This window comes from Sorex araneus, chromosome 10, assembly GCF_027595985.1.
Source record: "Sorex araneus isolate mSorAra2 chromosome 10, mSorAra2.pri, whole genome shotgun sequence".
NCBI classification, from domain to species: Eukaryota; Metazoa; Chordata; class Mammalia; order Eulipotyphla; family Soricidae; genus Sorex; species Sorex araneus.
In genome coordinates, this window is record NC_073311.1 from 66,386,191 (window position 1) to 66,403,598 (window position 17,408).

Sequence of the window (17,408 nt, forward strand, 5' to 3'; positions counted from 1 at the left end):
CTGACGCCGGGGACTGCGGCGACGGTTTCTGCTGTGCCGGCACAACCCTGGCGCTGCTGTGGGCGCGTCGTGCTGTGCCGGGTGCAGCTGCGCCCTCGGGAAGCAGCAGGAGCAGCCGAAGCTGCCCACGGGGCTCGGCAGCCTGGCCGGCCGCCCGCTCCCTCACACGGAGGAGTCTGGGACCCGAACCCACTTCAGGGTGAGGAGGAGCGCTGTCACCCAGACCCCCTTGGGCCTCTCCTGGGCGGTTCCAGCAGGCGGGATCCGGAATCCGGTGCTTTGAGCCTGCCGGGGACCCCCAGGGCTCCCTGGCGCAGTAGCCAGGCCCTGGCCATTGTCGGGTGTGACCTCGGAACAAAACCAAACACCAAGGACAGTTTTGGGGGCTGGAGAGGCAGTACAAGAAGTCCTTGCCTTGCGTGCAACCAACCTGGAGTCCATCCCAGCATGCCAAGCCCCGCCAGGAGTGACCCCCCCGAGCACCGCTGGGTGCACCGTCCCCGCCCCCCAAAAAACTGTAATTTTATATATCGCAAACTATTCTGAGACCTAACGGACATTTTTCAGAATCTCGGATTTCAGAAACAAGTCCTGTAGTATGACGTCGCTTCCACAAGATGGAGCCACTTCCAAAGAAATTTGTGGACACAGGTGGCGCTAACTCGGGCTGGCCCACGGACTCTGCATCTAACTCTCCTCCACCCACCACTTGCCAACTGCCTCTGCGCTCACCACAGAGAGTTGCTCCTCTGCACTTGAGCACTGAGTCATGAGTCCGGATTTTGACTGGCCACAAATCAGCTGATGGCAAAAGAAAAGTCCCTCTCCTGACCTTTACTTGGCATTTGGTGGTTCAGAACGTGATTCCCCGGCAGAGCCGCTGCCCAGAAGGGGGACCGACAGTCCAAACCGTGACTTCTCTGGGTCGTCCAGAAATTCTTCTCCAGCCTGGTTTGCAGAACCGGCTTTTAGGGGAAATGAATAAAAAGTTATTTCACTGTTTAGAAGTTCCTCAGAAAGAGTGAGAGACCAGTGATTTGCTAACGACTTCACTCTGTGCAAGTAACGTCACGTCCCGCAGGCTGGAGGCTCGTGGGTGCTCGGCCTGTGTGAGCCCTCGGCTGGATCCTGGTGCCATGCACACCCTGTGTAAACCCTGAGCACTGCTGGGCGTGGCCCTGGTGGCCCTACAAAATATCAAAGGAAACTAAAGCAGCAGCCGACTAGCTAAACACCAAGAAGTCGAGACTAGACAGTGAACTTCCTTCAGGAGTTGTCGATGACCTCAAATACTTGCTCTGCAAAAACCAGAGCTATGAAATACACAAAATTAGAATTTCTAAAATGATCTGGGAAAGAGAAAACAGGGCGAGAGTGGTAGTCCTGCGGTAGGCCCTTGCCTTGCACACGGCTGACGGGACGGGTCCCTGGCATCCCACAGGGTTCCCAGAGCCCCCACAAGACCAGGAGTCACCCGTGAGCAGCACCAGGCGTGACCTTCCAAACCTCAAGAAAACAAACATAGGCATTAACTAAAACGAAAATCCAGCAGCAGGTCTCTGTGCTGATATTCTCCTGAGGCAGGTATCGGACACTGAGACAGAACCAAGTGCCCGGGGTCCGTGACCAGGAACTTCATTGGAAACACAGGCCAGTTACACGGGTAAGAACAACCGGGCAAATGCATGATCAGCTGGAAAATTGCAGGGACAGAAACAAGACTCACCCTGAAACGTGGTGACCAGATAAAGTATGTCCTTGTTCAAGAAACGCCTCAGGGGCTGTCAAGCCAGGAACGGCTTTCAGCAGAGCACTGGCCGCCTCCACAGCCTGCCGAGGGCTGGGAGGGTGAGTGCAACCAAGACGCCTTTCCAAGTGCAGGGTCCCGGGTCCCCGGGAAGCGCGGAGTGTCCTGCGGGCTTGTGTTTCCAGGGCGGGCCCTTCCACAGTCCGTGCACGCAGTCACGCGCACACGTGACAGCACCGTGTTGCCCCATCTCAGCTCAGAGAGGGCTGGAGCCGTGGCAGAGCGGGAAGGCGCTGGCCTTGCAGGCCGCTGACCCAGCACTCTGCCCTGAGCCCAGCAGTGATCCCAGAGCACCGTCGGGAGCCGGGGGAGGGGAGGGGCACGGCAGGGCAGAGCCCAGATTGCCACACACTTGGGCCCCTCCCCTGGGAGACAAGGAAGCTCCGACAGAGCCCGTGTCCCCAGCTCTCACGACTGAGCCCCTCGAGAGCGGGTCCCAGCTGGGATGCAGACACAGGACACCGGGCCGGCGGGGCTGAGTAACCGGACCCCCGCGCCAGGCACAGCCTGTGAAATGATCCGCCTCTGACCACTGGCCGCTCCCTCTTCACCCAACACCACAGAAGTGCCCGGGCGGCAGATGCCTGCGAGGCAGGGGACTGCACCCAGGGACTGGGCACACTCTGGGGAGGGGGGGACTGGGCACGCTGTGCCCCCGGGGAACTGGACGCTAAGGACCCAGGGGCCGCAGAGCGAGGCTACCCACACACTGGGTCTGCAAATCCCAGCAGCTTCTTCGCCGAAAGCCCGCACCCCGGTTGGCATCAAGGCAAGTGCCCTCCCTGCCGTCTGCAGCTCCAGCCCCGAGCTGAGGCACTGGCAGGCCTGCCCGGGCCACCGTCCCTACAGCAGGATTCTGTGAGTGACGCCCACCCCGGGCCCGGCTCTATACCCCCCACTCCCTCAGACACAGAAGCATCAGCCCGTGACCGAAGGGTCCTTCCAGACAAAGCCACAAAACACTTCTTTTATTTTTCTAATAAGACTAAATTTATTCAATACCCTAGTAAAAGTTTTGATTATAAGTATCCAACAGTATAAAAAGTACAAAACAGGTGTAGATTTCTACTATATTAATACAAAGTGCATGACTACATACAGTACGTCCTACGGGCAGGTGGGGGAGGCTGTGGTTGAGGTCTAGTAATAAATAAATAAATACAGAAGTCGAGATGATCCGTATCATAGTATATTCTACCACCAATACTGCAGCCAAAATGTACAAAAAAAAAAAAATCCCCAACAAAACCTTTTCCAAGTAACTCAGGAGGACGAGATCGCGGCTGGGCTCGTGGCCGGAGGCTGCAGGGAGGAGCCCGCCCGCCGTCGGGGCCGGGATTTCTCTCCGAAAGGAAAAAATATAGAATTTTAACTTTAGCTTAAGAACTATAAAACTATAGGGTGCCCATAAAAAGTGGCTCACTCCTTACTGTTATTTATACTATCCAATTTTTTAAATCCAGTTTAAAAAATAAGCACTAAGTCATGTTTTTATAAGGTAGGCAAATGATCCCATCTTAGAAAGTCTTACCTGGCGATATATTTTTCCTGAAGTTTTAGAAAAGAGGCAATGAGAGCACTTTGGTTTGGGTCCAAGCCAGAAGATTCTCAGGGAAGATTCTGGAACTGAGCTCCGTGCTGAGGACCAACTGGCCACTGGACGTGCTCGTGTCCAGCCGCCGTCCTCCGAGAAGCCAAACCAAAGGCAGCCCCCTCGCGCAGCACGCGCCTCCTTCCGTTTAGTAGAACTGTCCTCTTAATACAGTGAACACCCCCGCGCCAAGAGGCTAAAGCAAGTCAAGACACGGAACACGGAGACGGCCCCGCCGGAGGCGCGGCGTCGCTTTGGTACCAGTCCCGGGGGGCGCGGCCCCCGCACGGGCCGTCTCCCCAGAGCAGCTTCGCGTCCGCTTCAGAAATTTCATAGACACTAGAACTTAGCTCACGTCCACCTGAGGAGGCGGCAGGGACTCCCCACGCCCTGCAGACTGAGAAAAGACCCCACAGACCCCTCCAGGAGCTGGGCCCGGTCCAACGGTCACTGGGGGATGGAGGGAACCAAGTGTAGCCAGCCACCTTACAGACGCCCCGACACCATTTCCAAAGAGAAAGACTAAAACTACATACGCTTATCATACAACAACCCAGCTCTGGCCCTGAGCGTCCCCGAGTCCCCTCCGTGCCGAGGGGCTATAGAACCCAGACTTAAGGAGCACTTTCCAGCAGCACCCGGCTTCCCGGACACGCGGCGTCTGAAGGCGTCCGCCTCTTCTCGGGGCGCCGGACGCTGGCTCGGGGCTGCGGAGCTGGGCGGCAGCCCCCCGCCGGACTATTCTAGAACTGTCTTTTGGCAGAATAGCGGGCGTGGAGCTGGAGGCGAGGGTGGTCTCGTTGCTGTGCTCTCCCCGGACACTCGTCACCACTCCTGCGGGGGTGCGGGCAGCGGCTCCGGCCCGGGCGCCTCCGGCTTCTCGGCCGCCGCCTTCTTGTTGCCACAGCACGGCTTGAAGAGGTGGGTGTCGATGAGGACCTCCCCGAACCGGCCTTTATAGATGATGCCGCAGCAGACCTTCTGCCTGCAGGGACAACGGGCCGGGCAGGGCAGCCCAGTGAGCAGAGCCGCGCGACCAGCAAGGGAACCCCCCGCCGCTGCACGCCTCCCCGGGCCCAAGGTCTGGCAGGAGAAGCCCCAAACACCGTCCGGAGACCCTGGAGTGGCCACAGATGTTCCCTGACCCAAGGTCCATCCGAGCACTGGGCCAGGGGGAACCCGGGACACGGCTGGCTGTGGCTCCCCAACCAAGTGAGACAAACACCAGACACCATCAAACAGACACGAGGGCACGAAGAATCACAACCACGGGTCACGTGTCGAAGGGGAGAAACCCTCACGTCTGGTGACAGCCCCAGCCTCGGCCGCCCTCACGACTTCCTGTTTCAGGCCTGATAAGGAAAGGCACCCAGGCACCCCGCCTGCCACCCCTACGGGCCGCTGGACAACACTGGGGACGTGCCCTGAGAACACCCCACTGTAGAGCAGCCACCGCACAGCCGGCTAAGGGTCCGAGGGAGGTTCCCGGGCTGCACACCTGCAGCGCATGTCTCTCGGCCGCCCCCCACCCCCATGGTAAGACGTCACTTTGGTGCCGACATTCTGCAGGGCCCAGGTGGGGCGGCTGCTGTCTTGCTCTCAGTCTGGGCTGACTCGGTACCGCAGGGTCTCCCGGGCTTGGGAGGCCCCAAGAATGCTCTGGGGGGTCAAGCTCAGCTTGTGGAGGCTCAGCCCTCAGAAGCCGCCTCTCCCCAGCAGCTCCCGGTGCTGAGCCCCGTGCACCAGAACCCGGGGCAGGGGACACTGGATCCCCCGACCCGGGAGTGCTCCCACAGTACCGCTACCCTGCCAGGCTGCAGGACGGGCTTCCCTCTGGCCCGTGCTTCACTTCAGCTCCGACGGGCGGCGCCAACCCAGCATGGCTCCCTCCCGGCAGCCGCCCCGGGGCTGTGAGGCCAAGGGGCCGACAAGAGGCCGGCCAGCGCCTGACTCAGCGCTGCAACTTCTAACATCTAATGTATTTCTTCACTGGCTTTTCGGCTTACAGTTGGCGATGCTCGGGGGTTACTCCTGGCAGTGCTCAGGGGACGCCAGAGATCAAACCGTGTCGGTTTTAATGTGCACGTGCAAGACAAATGCCCACTATCGCTCCAGTTCGTATGATGTATTTATTCTGTTTCTTTGAGCCACACATGGCAGGCTCAGGGCTCACGCCAGGCTCTGCATTCAAGGGTCACTCCTGGCGGGGCTCAGAGGACCATACGGGGTATTGGAGTGTGGCCTTAAAAAACAACTTTAAATTGCAGTCTGAGGCCAGAGCAATAGTGTAACAGGGAGGGCATTTGCCTGGCACACGGCCGACCCTGGTTCGATCCCTGGCATCCCATTTGGTCCCCCGAGCACTACCAGGAGTAATTCCTGAGTGCAGAGCCGGGAGTAAACCCTGAGCATCGCTGGATATAACCAAAATAATAATAATAATAAAATTGAAATCTGACCATTTGTCCTCAGATGTCAACCTGGGATCTCTCTTGCCTATGGCTGCACAGCTGCTTTTCTCTCCTAGCGGAAATGTTCATACTCGCACTCACAAGCTTTGCCACATACACACTTCCAGGCTGAGCCGTCAGCCCCTGGACTCTGCCACGCTAAGACCTTACTTTGCTGCTGCTTCCATTCCTCTCACTGTGCAGAATGGCGGCACCCGGGGCCACATGTAGTGGGATTTTTTTTTTTTTTGCCTTTTGGGTCACACCCGGCAATGCACAGGGTTACTCCTGGCTCTGCGCTCAGGAATTACCCCTGGCGGTGCGCTGGGGACCCTATGGGATGCTGAGAACAGAACCCAGGTCGGCCGTGTGCAAGGCAAATGCTATGGCTCCAGCCGCCACGTAGTGGGATTTGAAGGGGGGTCACTGCTGGTTGCGAGGCCGGCGCCTCACTCCTTGTACTATGCCACCAACCAACCCGTCTTGTTTTTAGCTTTTAATTTGCTTTTGGGCCACATGCAGCTGTGCTGAGGGACTCGGGGGACCGTGTGCCGGAGACTAAACCCCAGCCGGCCGTGGGCGGCAAGTGCCCAGCCCACTGGACTCTCTCGGGTCCTTGTTATTTCTCTTCCCAAGTAGGAAACTGGAACACCTTCTCTTCCAGCTTACTGCCACTGCTTTGTCTACAGTCGGCCCCGCACTGCTTCGGCAGCTGACCTCTAAGGAGTCCCGTGACCTGCCCTCTCAGTGTCCCTTACTGAGGTGCCAGGCTCTCACTCCGGGGTCTCACACACACGCAGCACGTCTCCCGGGACACCCCTCGCCCAAGGCTATCTCTGAAGCTAGGTGTGCATCTGCCCATCCCCCAGGGAAACAGCTCACTGCAAGACGGACATCGCCAAGTCCGACTTCTGGCACACTACACCAGCTGTGGCCTGGGGCCCCGGGGCGGGGGCGCCTGACAGCGCAGCTGTGGGGCCAGCCGCGGTCCCTCTACTTCAGTGAAGAATCACAGGTTTTGGCTAGCATCGGTGGTGCGCTGGATGGGATGCGGTGAGCCTAGACGGTCACCCAGCGGCATGGCTGAGCCTAGACGGTCACCCAGCGGCATGGCTGAGCCTAGACTGTCACCCGGCAGCATGGCTGAGCCTAGACCGTCACCCGGCGGCGTGGCTGAGCCTAGACTGTCACCCAGGGGCGTGGCTGAGCCTAGACCGTCACCCAGCGGCGTGGCTGAGCCTAGACCGTCACCCGGCGGCATGGCTGAGCCTAGACCGTCACCCGGCGGCATGGCTGAGCCTAGACTGTCACCCGGCAGCATGGCTGAGCCTAGACTGTCACCCGGCGGCGTGGCTGAGCCTAGACTGTCACCCAGGGGCGTGGCTGAGCCTAGACTGTCACCCAGGGGCGTGGCTGAGCCTAGACTGTCACCCAGGGGCGTGGCTGAGCCTAGACCATCACCCAGCGGCATGGCTGAGCCTAGACTGGCACCCAGCGGTGTGGCTTTTGATGTAAGTCAAGTCGTGCCTCGGCCCTTCCTTTATCATGGAAAATTTGGTGGAACAGATTCTTCATTGCTGGGAAATCTCGGCCCCTTGGTTTAAGTTTTCTTTCATTTTTATGTTTTGCTATTTTTGGGTCACACCCAGTGGTGCACAGGGGTCACTCCTGGCTGTGCACTCAGGAATTACTCCTGGCGATGCTGGGGGACCATATGGGATGCTGGGAATCGAACCCGGGTTGGCCGCGTGCAAGGCAAATGCCCTCCCCGCTGTGCTGTCGCTCCGGCCCCTAAGTTTTCTCTTAGATTGATTTCCACCGGGGAAACACCTGACCCCCCTCGGCCCTCGCCAGGCCCATGCGCGCGCCTCACCGTTTCCAGTAGGTGAGATCCAGGAAGGAGAACTCGGGCGTCCTGCTGGAGCCGGAGGGCAGCTCCGTGTCGGAGCCTTCGTCCGACTGGTTGCTGTAGCACGGGGACTGGGCGGGGGAGGCACTGGAGGTGGTGCTGTGGGCGTCGGAGTCTGCGGGAGACAGGACACACGTCAGCGGCCAGACCCCAGGCCCGCCACGGCCGCTGGCATCCTGTCCCCTCCCCGGGGCAGGGCCGGGCCCGGGGCCTGTCCGTGTGCAAGGCAACAGCTGCACCTCGAGCCACAGTCCTCGTCTAAAACAAAACCTTTTTTTTAATTTTTGATTTTTATTTTATCCTGTTTGTTTCTGTTTGCGGGCCACACCGGCTCTGCACTCAGACGGAGCCAGCTCAGCGGAACACAGGACAGTGGGGATCGGACCCAGGCCGCCGCGTGCAAGGCAACGCCCTCCCAGCTGTCCGATCACTCAGCCCGAGAAGAGACCCTCCCTGCCTGCTCAGAACACAGGTGCGCGCCAAGCCCCTCACCGAGCTCACACACGTGAAGGCAGGTCTGAGAGGCCGTCTGCCGCCGAGGGGACGGCTCGGGGGGCGGCGGGCACAAGCCGGGCTGGGACTCTGGGGCCCGGCACCCTCCGCCCAGCACAGGGCGCGGCGGCTAGGAAGCTGCGGGACTTAGCGAGACAACCCCGAGGCGCAGGGCCGGCCCAGCCCAGAGGGTCCGGACACCAGCCGGGGGCTCAGGAAACCCAAGCCAAGGAAGAGGCCCGGTGTCCAGGGGCCCTGACCACAACACACAGTCTCCACCGTGAGCCGAGCGCCACGCGGACCAACAGCCTCTGCTTCAGAGTCCCGCAAGGCGCAGAGGGAGGGAGGGCGGGGTGCAGGGGAGCGCCAACGGCACCTCCATGAAGCACGCCCCCCCATTCTCTCGCCCCACAGGACACAGCCAGGTCCCCGTGGCCTCCAGCACTCAGCACGCCCGAGCCGCTCCCTCCCCTCCTGTGCGCGGCCACTGTTCCCTGTGCACCCCCATTTGCACACGCTCACACGCGCACTCTCTGGGCTGTCCTTCGCGAGGAAGCGACACTCCCGCACTCCTCCAGGACGAAGGACACAGGCCCCCCAGGCACCCAGGAACGGCTCGTCCGTGCTGCAGGGACCACGCCATGGCCTGGCAGGAGAGGCCCCGGGCGGCCGAGGAGGCAGGCGCCACCGCACACGACTCCCCGTGGACGGCAGCCAGGGGCCGGCCCACACCCACATCGCGGGCTTCTCCCGGCCTCTCTGACAGACCTGGGAGGCGGCCGCCGGGCACCGCCCTGCCCGTCTCTGGCTGCGCCCCTGCCCGCAATCGGCCCTGCCAGGACCAAGCCCTGAGAACGTGGCCCAAGTAAACCCCGAGCACCGCCGAGGTGGCCCCAAAAGCAAACGAGGAGACAACCCGAGACAGAAGACGCAGCTCGGGGGAGTACCGCGGGCGGGCACTGGCCTTGCGCGGGGCTCCTGAGCACAGAACCAGGAGTGACCCCAAGGGGAGCAGAGCCTCCGGGCGCGCCCCACTCACTGTGGCGCTTGAGCTGCTGCAGCTTGCTCATCTGGCTGCTCTTCATCCTGCTCCCCGCCAGCGCCTTCACCTTCTTTGGCTTCAAGGTCGTCTTCAGGCTGGGGCCCGCCCTCGCGTCCACCACCTGGAGGAAACACTGAGTGGTCTGTGCCCGCCCGAGGCCCCCCGCCCGAGGCCCCCCGCCCGGCAGCACCGGGGCAAGGCCCGAGGCTCCCTAGCTGCGTTCGTCTCCACGGGCGGTTCTGACTCCAGAAACCTCCACAGCTTTCACCCGACCTTTCCCGCCACCAAGGGCCAGTGTCAAGTGAAGGGAAACGAGGCAGAGAGGAAGTGACATGTTCTCACTTATCTCTGAAGTGAGCTCAAGGAGCAGGGGGGTGGAGACGGGCCGGGTCCGCCAGGGCCATCTCGCTCGCCCTCGTTACTCCCAGAGGCTACACAGCCTGGCCACCGGGCACGGAAGGAAGCGGCCCTGGGAATCCGCCTCCGGGCCAAGCACAGCCACACAGGCTCCCGTCCTGCTGCCACAGCGCACCAGCGCCTCGCGAGGGGCGAACAGTGCGGGGTGTGGCGCCGGCCTTGCACGCGGCTGACCCGGGTTCAATCCCCAGAACATATTTTCTGAGCCTGCCAGGAGTGGCCCTGAGCCCCCAGGAGTGGCCCCCAAACCAAGAAAGTGGGAAAAAAATAAGAGTCCCACAAGAAATCTAGCACCGTGGGGCTGGAGCAATAGCACAGCGGGGAGGGCGTTTGCCTTGCACGCAGCCGACCCGGGTTCGATTCCCAGCATCCCATATGGTCCCCTGAGCACTGCCAGGAGTAACTCCTGAGTGCAGAGCCAGGAGTAACCCCTGTGCATTGCCAGGTGTGACCCAAAAAGCAAAAAAAAAAAGAAAGAAATCTAGCGCCGTGAGGCAGAACACAGCTGCGTCCCAGCCTGGTGCCGCCCGACCCGGACCCCGCAGGGCTGCCTCCGCGGGCACGTGACTGTCTGGGGCCACACCGGCAGGCAGGGGCGGGCGGTCCAGCACGGGGTGCTGGGATGGAGCCAGGCCTGCCGGTGCCCGAGCCGTTCTCACGGGCGCTGCACCCTCAGTGGAGGCGGCCCCCCTGCTCACAGCCGGGGCCTCGGGGGTCAGGCCACAAGCGAGGCCCCAGGCTGGGCCAGGCCCCTGCAGTGGACACTGGAAGCCGCAGGGGGAAGGCCCCGCTTCAGGACAGCTCTGCGGCTTCTCCAGTGAGGGCCACAGGGGCCACCCGGGCACCCCGGGGAGACGGGGTGGGGGGGGTGGGGGGGGCAGCGCACTCACGTGGTTCCAGTTCTTCTTGGAGCCCGCGGGCAGCTTCTTCCATCGCTTCACCAGCAGCACACAGGCGTTGCAGATGTCGCCCGAGCGGGTCTCGTGCAACCTGCCGAGAGCACAGTGCTGGGGCCGGCTCCCACGGAGGGTGAGAGTGTGTGCGCGTGTGTGGTGGGGGAGGCACTGGTGGAGAGTGTGTGTGGCAGCTAGCGGGGGTCCCCGTGCCACCTCACTGCTCCAAGAAGCCTGAGGGCTCCACACTCCAGTGCTCACCCCGGTGTCCCAGACAGGCAGTCCCAGGTCTCTGTGGTGTAGTTCGGAAACAAGTAACTTCTACACCCAGGAACCGATTCTTCGTACCCCAGCTTAATCGCTTACAGGATCGGGAATGTTTTAAAATCAACAGTAAAACCTGAGGCCCAGACAGAAGAGATGCTGCCGTGTGGTTTAAGTGACACAACGCCACACTTAGGGTGAACAGTGCCACCCGCCAGCTCCCCGGCCGCACAGCTGGAGAGACCTGGAACTCAGAAGCTCTGGGGCCTGAGTCACAGCACGGGGGCCCGTGCCCGCCTGCCCTGCCGGGGAGGGTCCGGTGCCCGAGCACGGCCGCTGTGGCCCCCAAACAGAGGTCACACAGGGCAAGGCTGGGGGGAACTTGGGTGAGCGCCAAGAAGGCAGCCGAGCGCAGGGCTGACCCCGAGGCCACCGTCTGGCCCTGGCGCGTGGCTGGGCCGGGCAGGACTGCGAGCGGGCGGAACCGGTTCCCACGGGAAAGAGGGAAGCCCAGGGGCGGCAGGCCCGGGCGCTCACCCGAAGCAGCTCTGGAAGTCCTTCTCGTAGCGCTTGCTGTCCGTGAACCGCGAGCTGGACGACTTGGCCCTGCAGATACAGCAGCCCTCGAGACTCCGGTACATCTTTGGCTTGTGGAAACCGAACATCTTTCCTCGCGGGCGACAGTCTGCGGGCCGGGGAGGAGACGCGCCGTGAGGTCCCGGCCCCACCCCCACAGACAGGCGACGGGCCTCGGGGGAAGTTCCTGAGTGTGGGGACAACCCCCCCCATGACCTCAGGAAGGCGACAAAGCAGCACCCTAAGCTTGAGCAGGGCCCCTACCCGGCACCTCTGCGGGAGGGCGCCCCCATCAGGGACGTCCTGAGCACGGGCCGCGATCCCTGTTGGACACCCAGAGTAAGAGACCCTGGAGCCGGCAGTGGGGACGGAAACCCTGCAGAGAGGATGTAACACAGCACGGGCCCGCGGAAGGCCAGAGCCACAGGGACCCTGACGTCCAGCCCAGGGCCAGCAGCCCCATCTCCGTCACCAGTCACCAGAGCACCGCCCCCGCCCACACAGGAAGAGGGACGCTACACCAGCGCCCCACGGGCCCAGAGCGGGCCGGAACTGCCGTGTGGGCCTGGGGTCCAGTTCCGGTGAGTGTGGCGGGGCGAGCGGGTAGGACGCTGCTGCAGAGAGCATCCCGCTGGGGTGCTGCTGGCTGAGATCGGGAGAGACAAGACAGCTCGTCTGCTCTCAGGAAAACATCGGCAGGGGCTGGAGCGACAGCACAGTGGGGAGGGCGTCTGCCTTGCACGCGGCCAACCTGGGTTCAATCCCCAGCATCCCACATGGCCCCCCGAGGAGCCAGGAGGAACCCGAGCATTGCTGGGCGTGACCCAAAAAGAAAAGAAAGAGGAAATATTAGCAAGAAGCGCTGAGCAGGGGGGCTGGCCTCCGAGCTCCTGCTGGGTGGCCAGGCTGACCCGGGTCCCAGGAGAGGCCGCTGAGCAGAGGCAGGTCACCTTCCAGCACACAGGACAGAGACGGGCTGAACAATGCCCCCTGGAAGCGACCCCCGCTGCGACTCAGTCTCCCCCCCATCAGCAAGGGGCGGGGGCCGGCGGGCCCTGGGGCACCCCTTCACCTCCAATCACCATCTGGAGTTGGCAGAGCTGCCCCGTGCCTGGTGGCCGAGGACCGCCATGGCTACTGGCTAGCAGCAAACCCACGGCCTGCACCGCTGGGGGCAGGGGCAGGGGCGGGCAGACACCTCCAGGACACTTACCCAGCCCCCACGCCCCTGTCTGGTGAGACGCCGGGCGGTGAGCACTAGCCTGGCCAGCAGGGAGGCACCTGGGCTTGGCAGGGGACCCACAGGAGGCTGGTCCCGGCTTTGTTTACAGCAACCCGGCAGGCCAGGATAGAGCGTCACCACTCGGACTTTGGGGAAGCCAGAGATAAACTCGCTTTTCCCACAAAACTCTACAATCCCACTAATTAAAAAAAAGTAAAATAAAACCACCTGCCTTATCTCTATCTCTCAAGGAAACCCCAGGACACAGAATGTCTCTGAGGGGCTGGAGCAACAGCACAGCGGGGAGGGTGTTTGTGTTGCACGAGGCCGACCTGGGCTCGATTCCCAGCGTCCCACAGGGTCCCCTGGGCACTCGGGGGTGATTCCTGCGTGCAGAGCCAGGAGGAACCCATGAGCACCGCCAGGTGTGACCCAAAAAGCAAAAAAAAAAAAAAAAAGTCTCTGAAACCCAGTTAAGCGACGGAGCAGAGCCCGGCCCAACAGGGGGCTTCTGGGACCCCGACACCTGCCCCATCTTCAGAACATCTCGTTGTTCCTAGTTCCAGAGCTGTGTGCGACGAAGCGATTCCGCGGGAACAACCTGCGTCACTCTGCCCGCCGTGGACCCCACCGCCTCCCCACAACGGGCAGCTCGGAAGAAAACGAAGCTCCGGGTAAGGCCCCAAGCCAGGAAGGACGTGATTGTTAAGACGCGGATTAAAAGTCTCCTAGAAAGGCTCTGCCAAGGGCCACAGAAACGCCCCCGGGAAGGTGAACTTGATGCTCCCGAGTGAGTCCCGCACGCTCACTGTCCAGAGAACTCAGGCCCTGCAGCAAGCCCTTGCGCTGGATGGGGCAGAAACACCCCCCACCCCCCACCGGCACCAGGATTAACACGGTCCCAGGCGTCTCAGCAACGAGCACAGGACGGTGGAGGCTGCGACTGACAGGAGGCGTCAGGCCCTCGGGGCACTTTCACCCACACCCTCGGTTACTGCCGCCACAGCACCAAAGCACCCGGTTTCCAAACAGTTCTGGAGCCGCGGGGCGGCGGGGAAGTCCGGGCTGACCCCGCCTCCCGCTAAGTGAAAAGGGAACCGGCAGGGGAGGGGCGAAGCACGCGGCGAGGGCCGCATCCCCCGGCCCCAGAGCCAACACGCGGAAGTAGGAAGTGAAGACTCGAATTCTAGTTTCTGGTCCTTTAACACTCGGAGATTCCGACCGCTGCAAAACTACATTTCAAAGCCTACGGCGAGAAGGGGGCTAACACCTGGGAGACGGGGTGGGTCTGCAACACGCTGACGGGCATGCAGGACCTGAGAAACCTGCGTGCTCCCCAGAACACCAGCGGCTCAGCACAACAAAGACCAACTCCTGGGGGCAGGGAGGGCGCCGGCCCGCAAGCCGCGGACCCGGGTTCAATGCCCTGCAGCTCAGAGGCTCCCGAGCACCGGCAGGAGTCAGCCCTGAGCTCGGCCGGCGTGGCCCCCACCCCCCACCCGCAGGGGCGGCCGGCCATGAGCGGGCAGCTGAAGTTTCCGGGCTGCAGCAAGCACGTGTCCGCGCCGGAGCACGAGCCCTGGGGCAGGGGACCCGGAGAGCCCGGCCTTACTTTCGCTTTCCCCTCCGCCCGCGCCCCGCACCGCAGGCTGGGGGGGCAGGAGCTGAGCAAAGTTCCCGCGAGCCCACCCCAGCTGGAGCACTGCGGGCAGGAACAAAGGCGCAGGGCAGGGGCGCGGGAGCGCACAGGGGCCGTTTCCTCTCCCCGCGCCCTCAGACGGGGTCCCGCTTCCTCCCTTTCAAGGAGCACGTCCTCCCGGACAGGAAGAGGCCCCAGGCTGCGCTGGCCCGGCGGTCCCGAGCCCCCCACCCCGACCCAGAGCCCCTCCTGCAGGAAGGGGTCAGGCCGGAAGCAAGCGGGTGTCCAGCGGACACTCGGCACCGGACAGCGCGGCTGCCCAGGGTCATCCACCAGGAAGTGGCCCTGGGACCCTGGCGCGACAGCCCAGGTCTCGCCGGAACTCCCGGGAGCAAAGCCGCGTGTGTCCTGGGCCGCGGCCAACAGCCCGGGCTCCTGGAGCGGGACTCAGCCTTTCGAGGGCCAGCACTAAGGCCAGCAAGGCGGGCCGTCCCGGGGTGCCACTGCCTCCCTTTTGGGAGGGGGCGTGCTGGCTCACCGGCCACGTGTCTGCAGCCGTGGCCCTCACACCCGCTTCACCCGGGCAAAGGGGCTTAAGGTCCCTCCTCTGAACGCGAACCCCGGGGCCCTTGCCCTGCACTCGCTGACCAGGCTCCATCCCTGCACGCCCTGAGGTGTGAGCCAGGACTCCCGCCTCACCTCACCTGTCCTGCCCTCTGGAAACAAACATCCCCTGGCAAGCACCCGAAGGCACGTGCCCCAGCTCTGTGGGCCGCCCCCCCAACCCGTCCACATGCGTCCACCAGGCACGGGTGGGCTCGGGCCACCATCTGGCCCCTGGGCAGAAGGGCGAAGCTTTGCAGGACCCGGGACTGATCCCCCAGGAGTGTCTGAGTTCAGATCCTTCTAGCATTCCTCCACCAGACAAAACCCTGGCGTGGCGATACGGGACGTGCTCCCAGCACACGCGGCCTCTCACGCTGCCGTGCGACCGCCCGTGCTCAGCCTGAAGCCCCAAGTCCTAGCACACGGCCAGCCCGGCCCAGCCGGGAAGTGGTGTCCACAACAAAGGTGGGTGCTAGAAAGCGATGTTCTAGAGGCCGAGCACTCTGCAGAAGGCGGGGTGCGCCCGGCACCCCACGTGCCAACAGGAGGGTCCCAGAGCAGTCAGGAGGAAGCCCTGAGCACCCGGGCGTGGCCCCGAGTTCAACAATAATGACTTTACAGAGCCGACGATTTGCAAGAGTGACTTTCCCCTTAATACTCAGCCTTTGCATCTTTGCAGTGGACACGCGGGAGGCTCGGAGCCTTCTAGAACACGCAGCCTGAATAAACCAACCGGAGGTCACCGGGAAACAGCCCGCAGCTCCCGAGCACGGGGCAGGCGGGGCGGGGCGGCCGGCGGGGGAATCTGGGCACGGGCGGGCAATGCCGAGATAACCGGCCTCCAACCCCGGCCTGAGTCCTGCACCGACACGCGCGGCGGGGAGCGGGGAACGGGGAGCAGGGAGCAGGGCCGCCGCCGCCGGGCCGCGCGCCGGGACTGGACCTGCAGCATCACAGACCCGGAGCGGCCCGCGCCCGGGTCGGGCCCCGACCTACACCGGGACCCTGAGTCCAAAAAGGGGGCTGGGGGCGGGGGTCTCCACCCGGCGCGGCCCCGGCGGGGTCCCGGCCGGCCGCCGGGTGACCGCGCGTCCACGGCCCCGAGTTGTCAGGACAACGGCGCAGGTCCGGCTGCAGGGGGACGCGGGCGGGGGTCCCGCCACCTGCTGCACGGCCGAGACCCTCCGACGGACACGGGCGCCGGCCCCGGCGCTCGGCGGGACCCCCCGGGCGGCGTCCACGTGCGGGACCCCCGGACCCCCGGACCCCGTCCACGTGCGGGGCCCGGCTCTCGGCACGTGTCCGGCCCCGGCGGGGCGCGGGCGGAACCGGGCCGGACCCCGCGGCCCCCAAGGTCACGGCGGCGCGGGCGCCAACAGGTGCCGGACAAAGCGCGGGGCCCGCACGCGGCCCTTTGTCTCCCGCCCGCCGCGACCCCCCGGCGCCATCGCGTCATTGTCCCGCGCACGTGCTCGCGCCGGGCCAGGTGGGCCGGGCGGGCCGGGCGGGCCGGGCCGGGCCGGGGGCCGGGGCCGGGGGTCGGGGGGACGCAGCCCGCGCCCGGCCCGCCCGGCCCGCCCGGCCCGCCCCGCGCCCGGCCCGCCCGGCCCCCGCGGCGCCCCCGGCCCGGCGCGCCCCCCGCCCGGCCCCGGCCGCCCCCCGGCCCGCGCCCCGCGCACTCACCGCGCCGACGCGCCCCCCGCGGCGTGCACGCTCGCCAGGCCCCCGCGCCGCACCTCGGGGTGCAGTTGCCACCGCGGCCGGGAAGGTGTAGCCTCGGCGCCTCTGCGCACGCGCGCCGCCCGCCGCCCGCGGCTCCTCAATCGGGCTCATTTGCATACGGGCGCGCGCGCGTCGGCGGGGGCGGGGCCCGGCGGGCGCGCGCGCTCCCGGCGCCTCTATTGTCCTTTTAAGGGGAGACGCGGCGCGGCGCGGGAAAAACGGCGGCCCGCGGCCCGGGGGCGGAGCCTGCTTACTACGGTGACGTCACGTAAACAAACGCGCGCGCGGGGGCGAGCCGGGGCCGCGCATGAGTGGGCGTGGCCGCGCCGCGAGGAGCGGGGCCCGCCGGGAAGGGCGGGGCCTTAGGGGCGGGGCCACGCGCGGGTGGGCTGGCCGGTCGGGGGCGGGGCCTGCGGGACCGGACCCGACCGCGCTGGGAGGGGCGTGGCTACGCTCGGGTGGGCGGGGTCGCGCTCGGTGGGCGGGGCCGCGCCGGGAGGGGCGGGGCCTGCCGGCCGCGCACCTGCGGCGTTTCCGGCCCGCGGGGGTTTGGCCGCCGGCGGCGCCCACGTGCTCCCCCGCGCGGGGCTCAGAGCAGCGCTGAGGCTTCTGCACCCCGGTGAGGGTCCCCCGCCTCCGGCCCCCTCCGCGCCCCCCACCCTTGACACGTGGCGGGACCGGCCCCAGAGGGCAGCGACCTGCCGGCCAGCCCCCGACGGACCCTCGCTGGGCAGCTGCGAGCACTGACCGAGCACTGACCGCCCTCCCCCGAGGCCTC

General features: G+C 64.5%; 1 protein-coding gene across 1 annotated transcript; it reads right to left on the minus strand.

The window, feature by feature from the left end:
• Positions 1 to 2,779: 2,779 nt before the first annotated feature.
• On the minus strand, positions 2,780 to 16,741 carry SINHCAF (SIN3-HDAC complex associated factor). Its single transcript, XM_055118616.1, has 6 exons — positions 16,592 to 16,741; positions 11,403 to 11,550; positions 10,599 to 10,698; positions 9,289 to 9,412; positions 7,722 to 7,872; positions 2,780 to 4,383 (listed from the first exon to the last, which is right to left on the minus strand). The coding sequence occupies exons 2-6, from the start codon at positions 11,528 to 11,530 to the stop codon at positions 4,224 to 4,226; spliced, it is 663 nt and encodes a 220-aa protein (XP_054974591.1). The 5' UTR covers positions 11,531 to 11,550; positions 16,592 to 16,741; the 3' UTR covers positions 2,780 to 4,223.
• Positions 16,742 to 17,408: the final 667 nt, after the last annotated feature.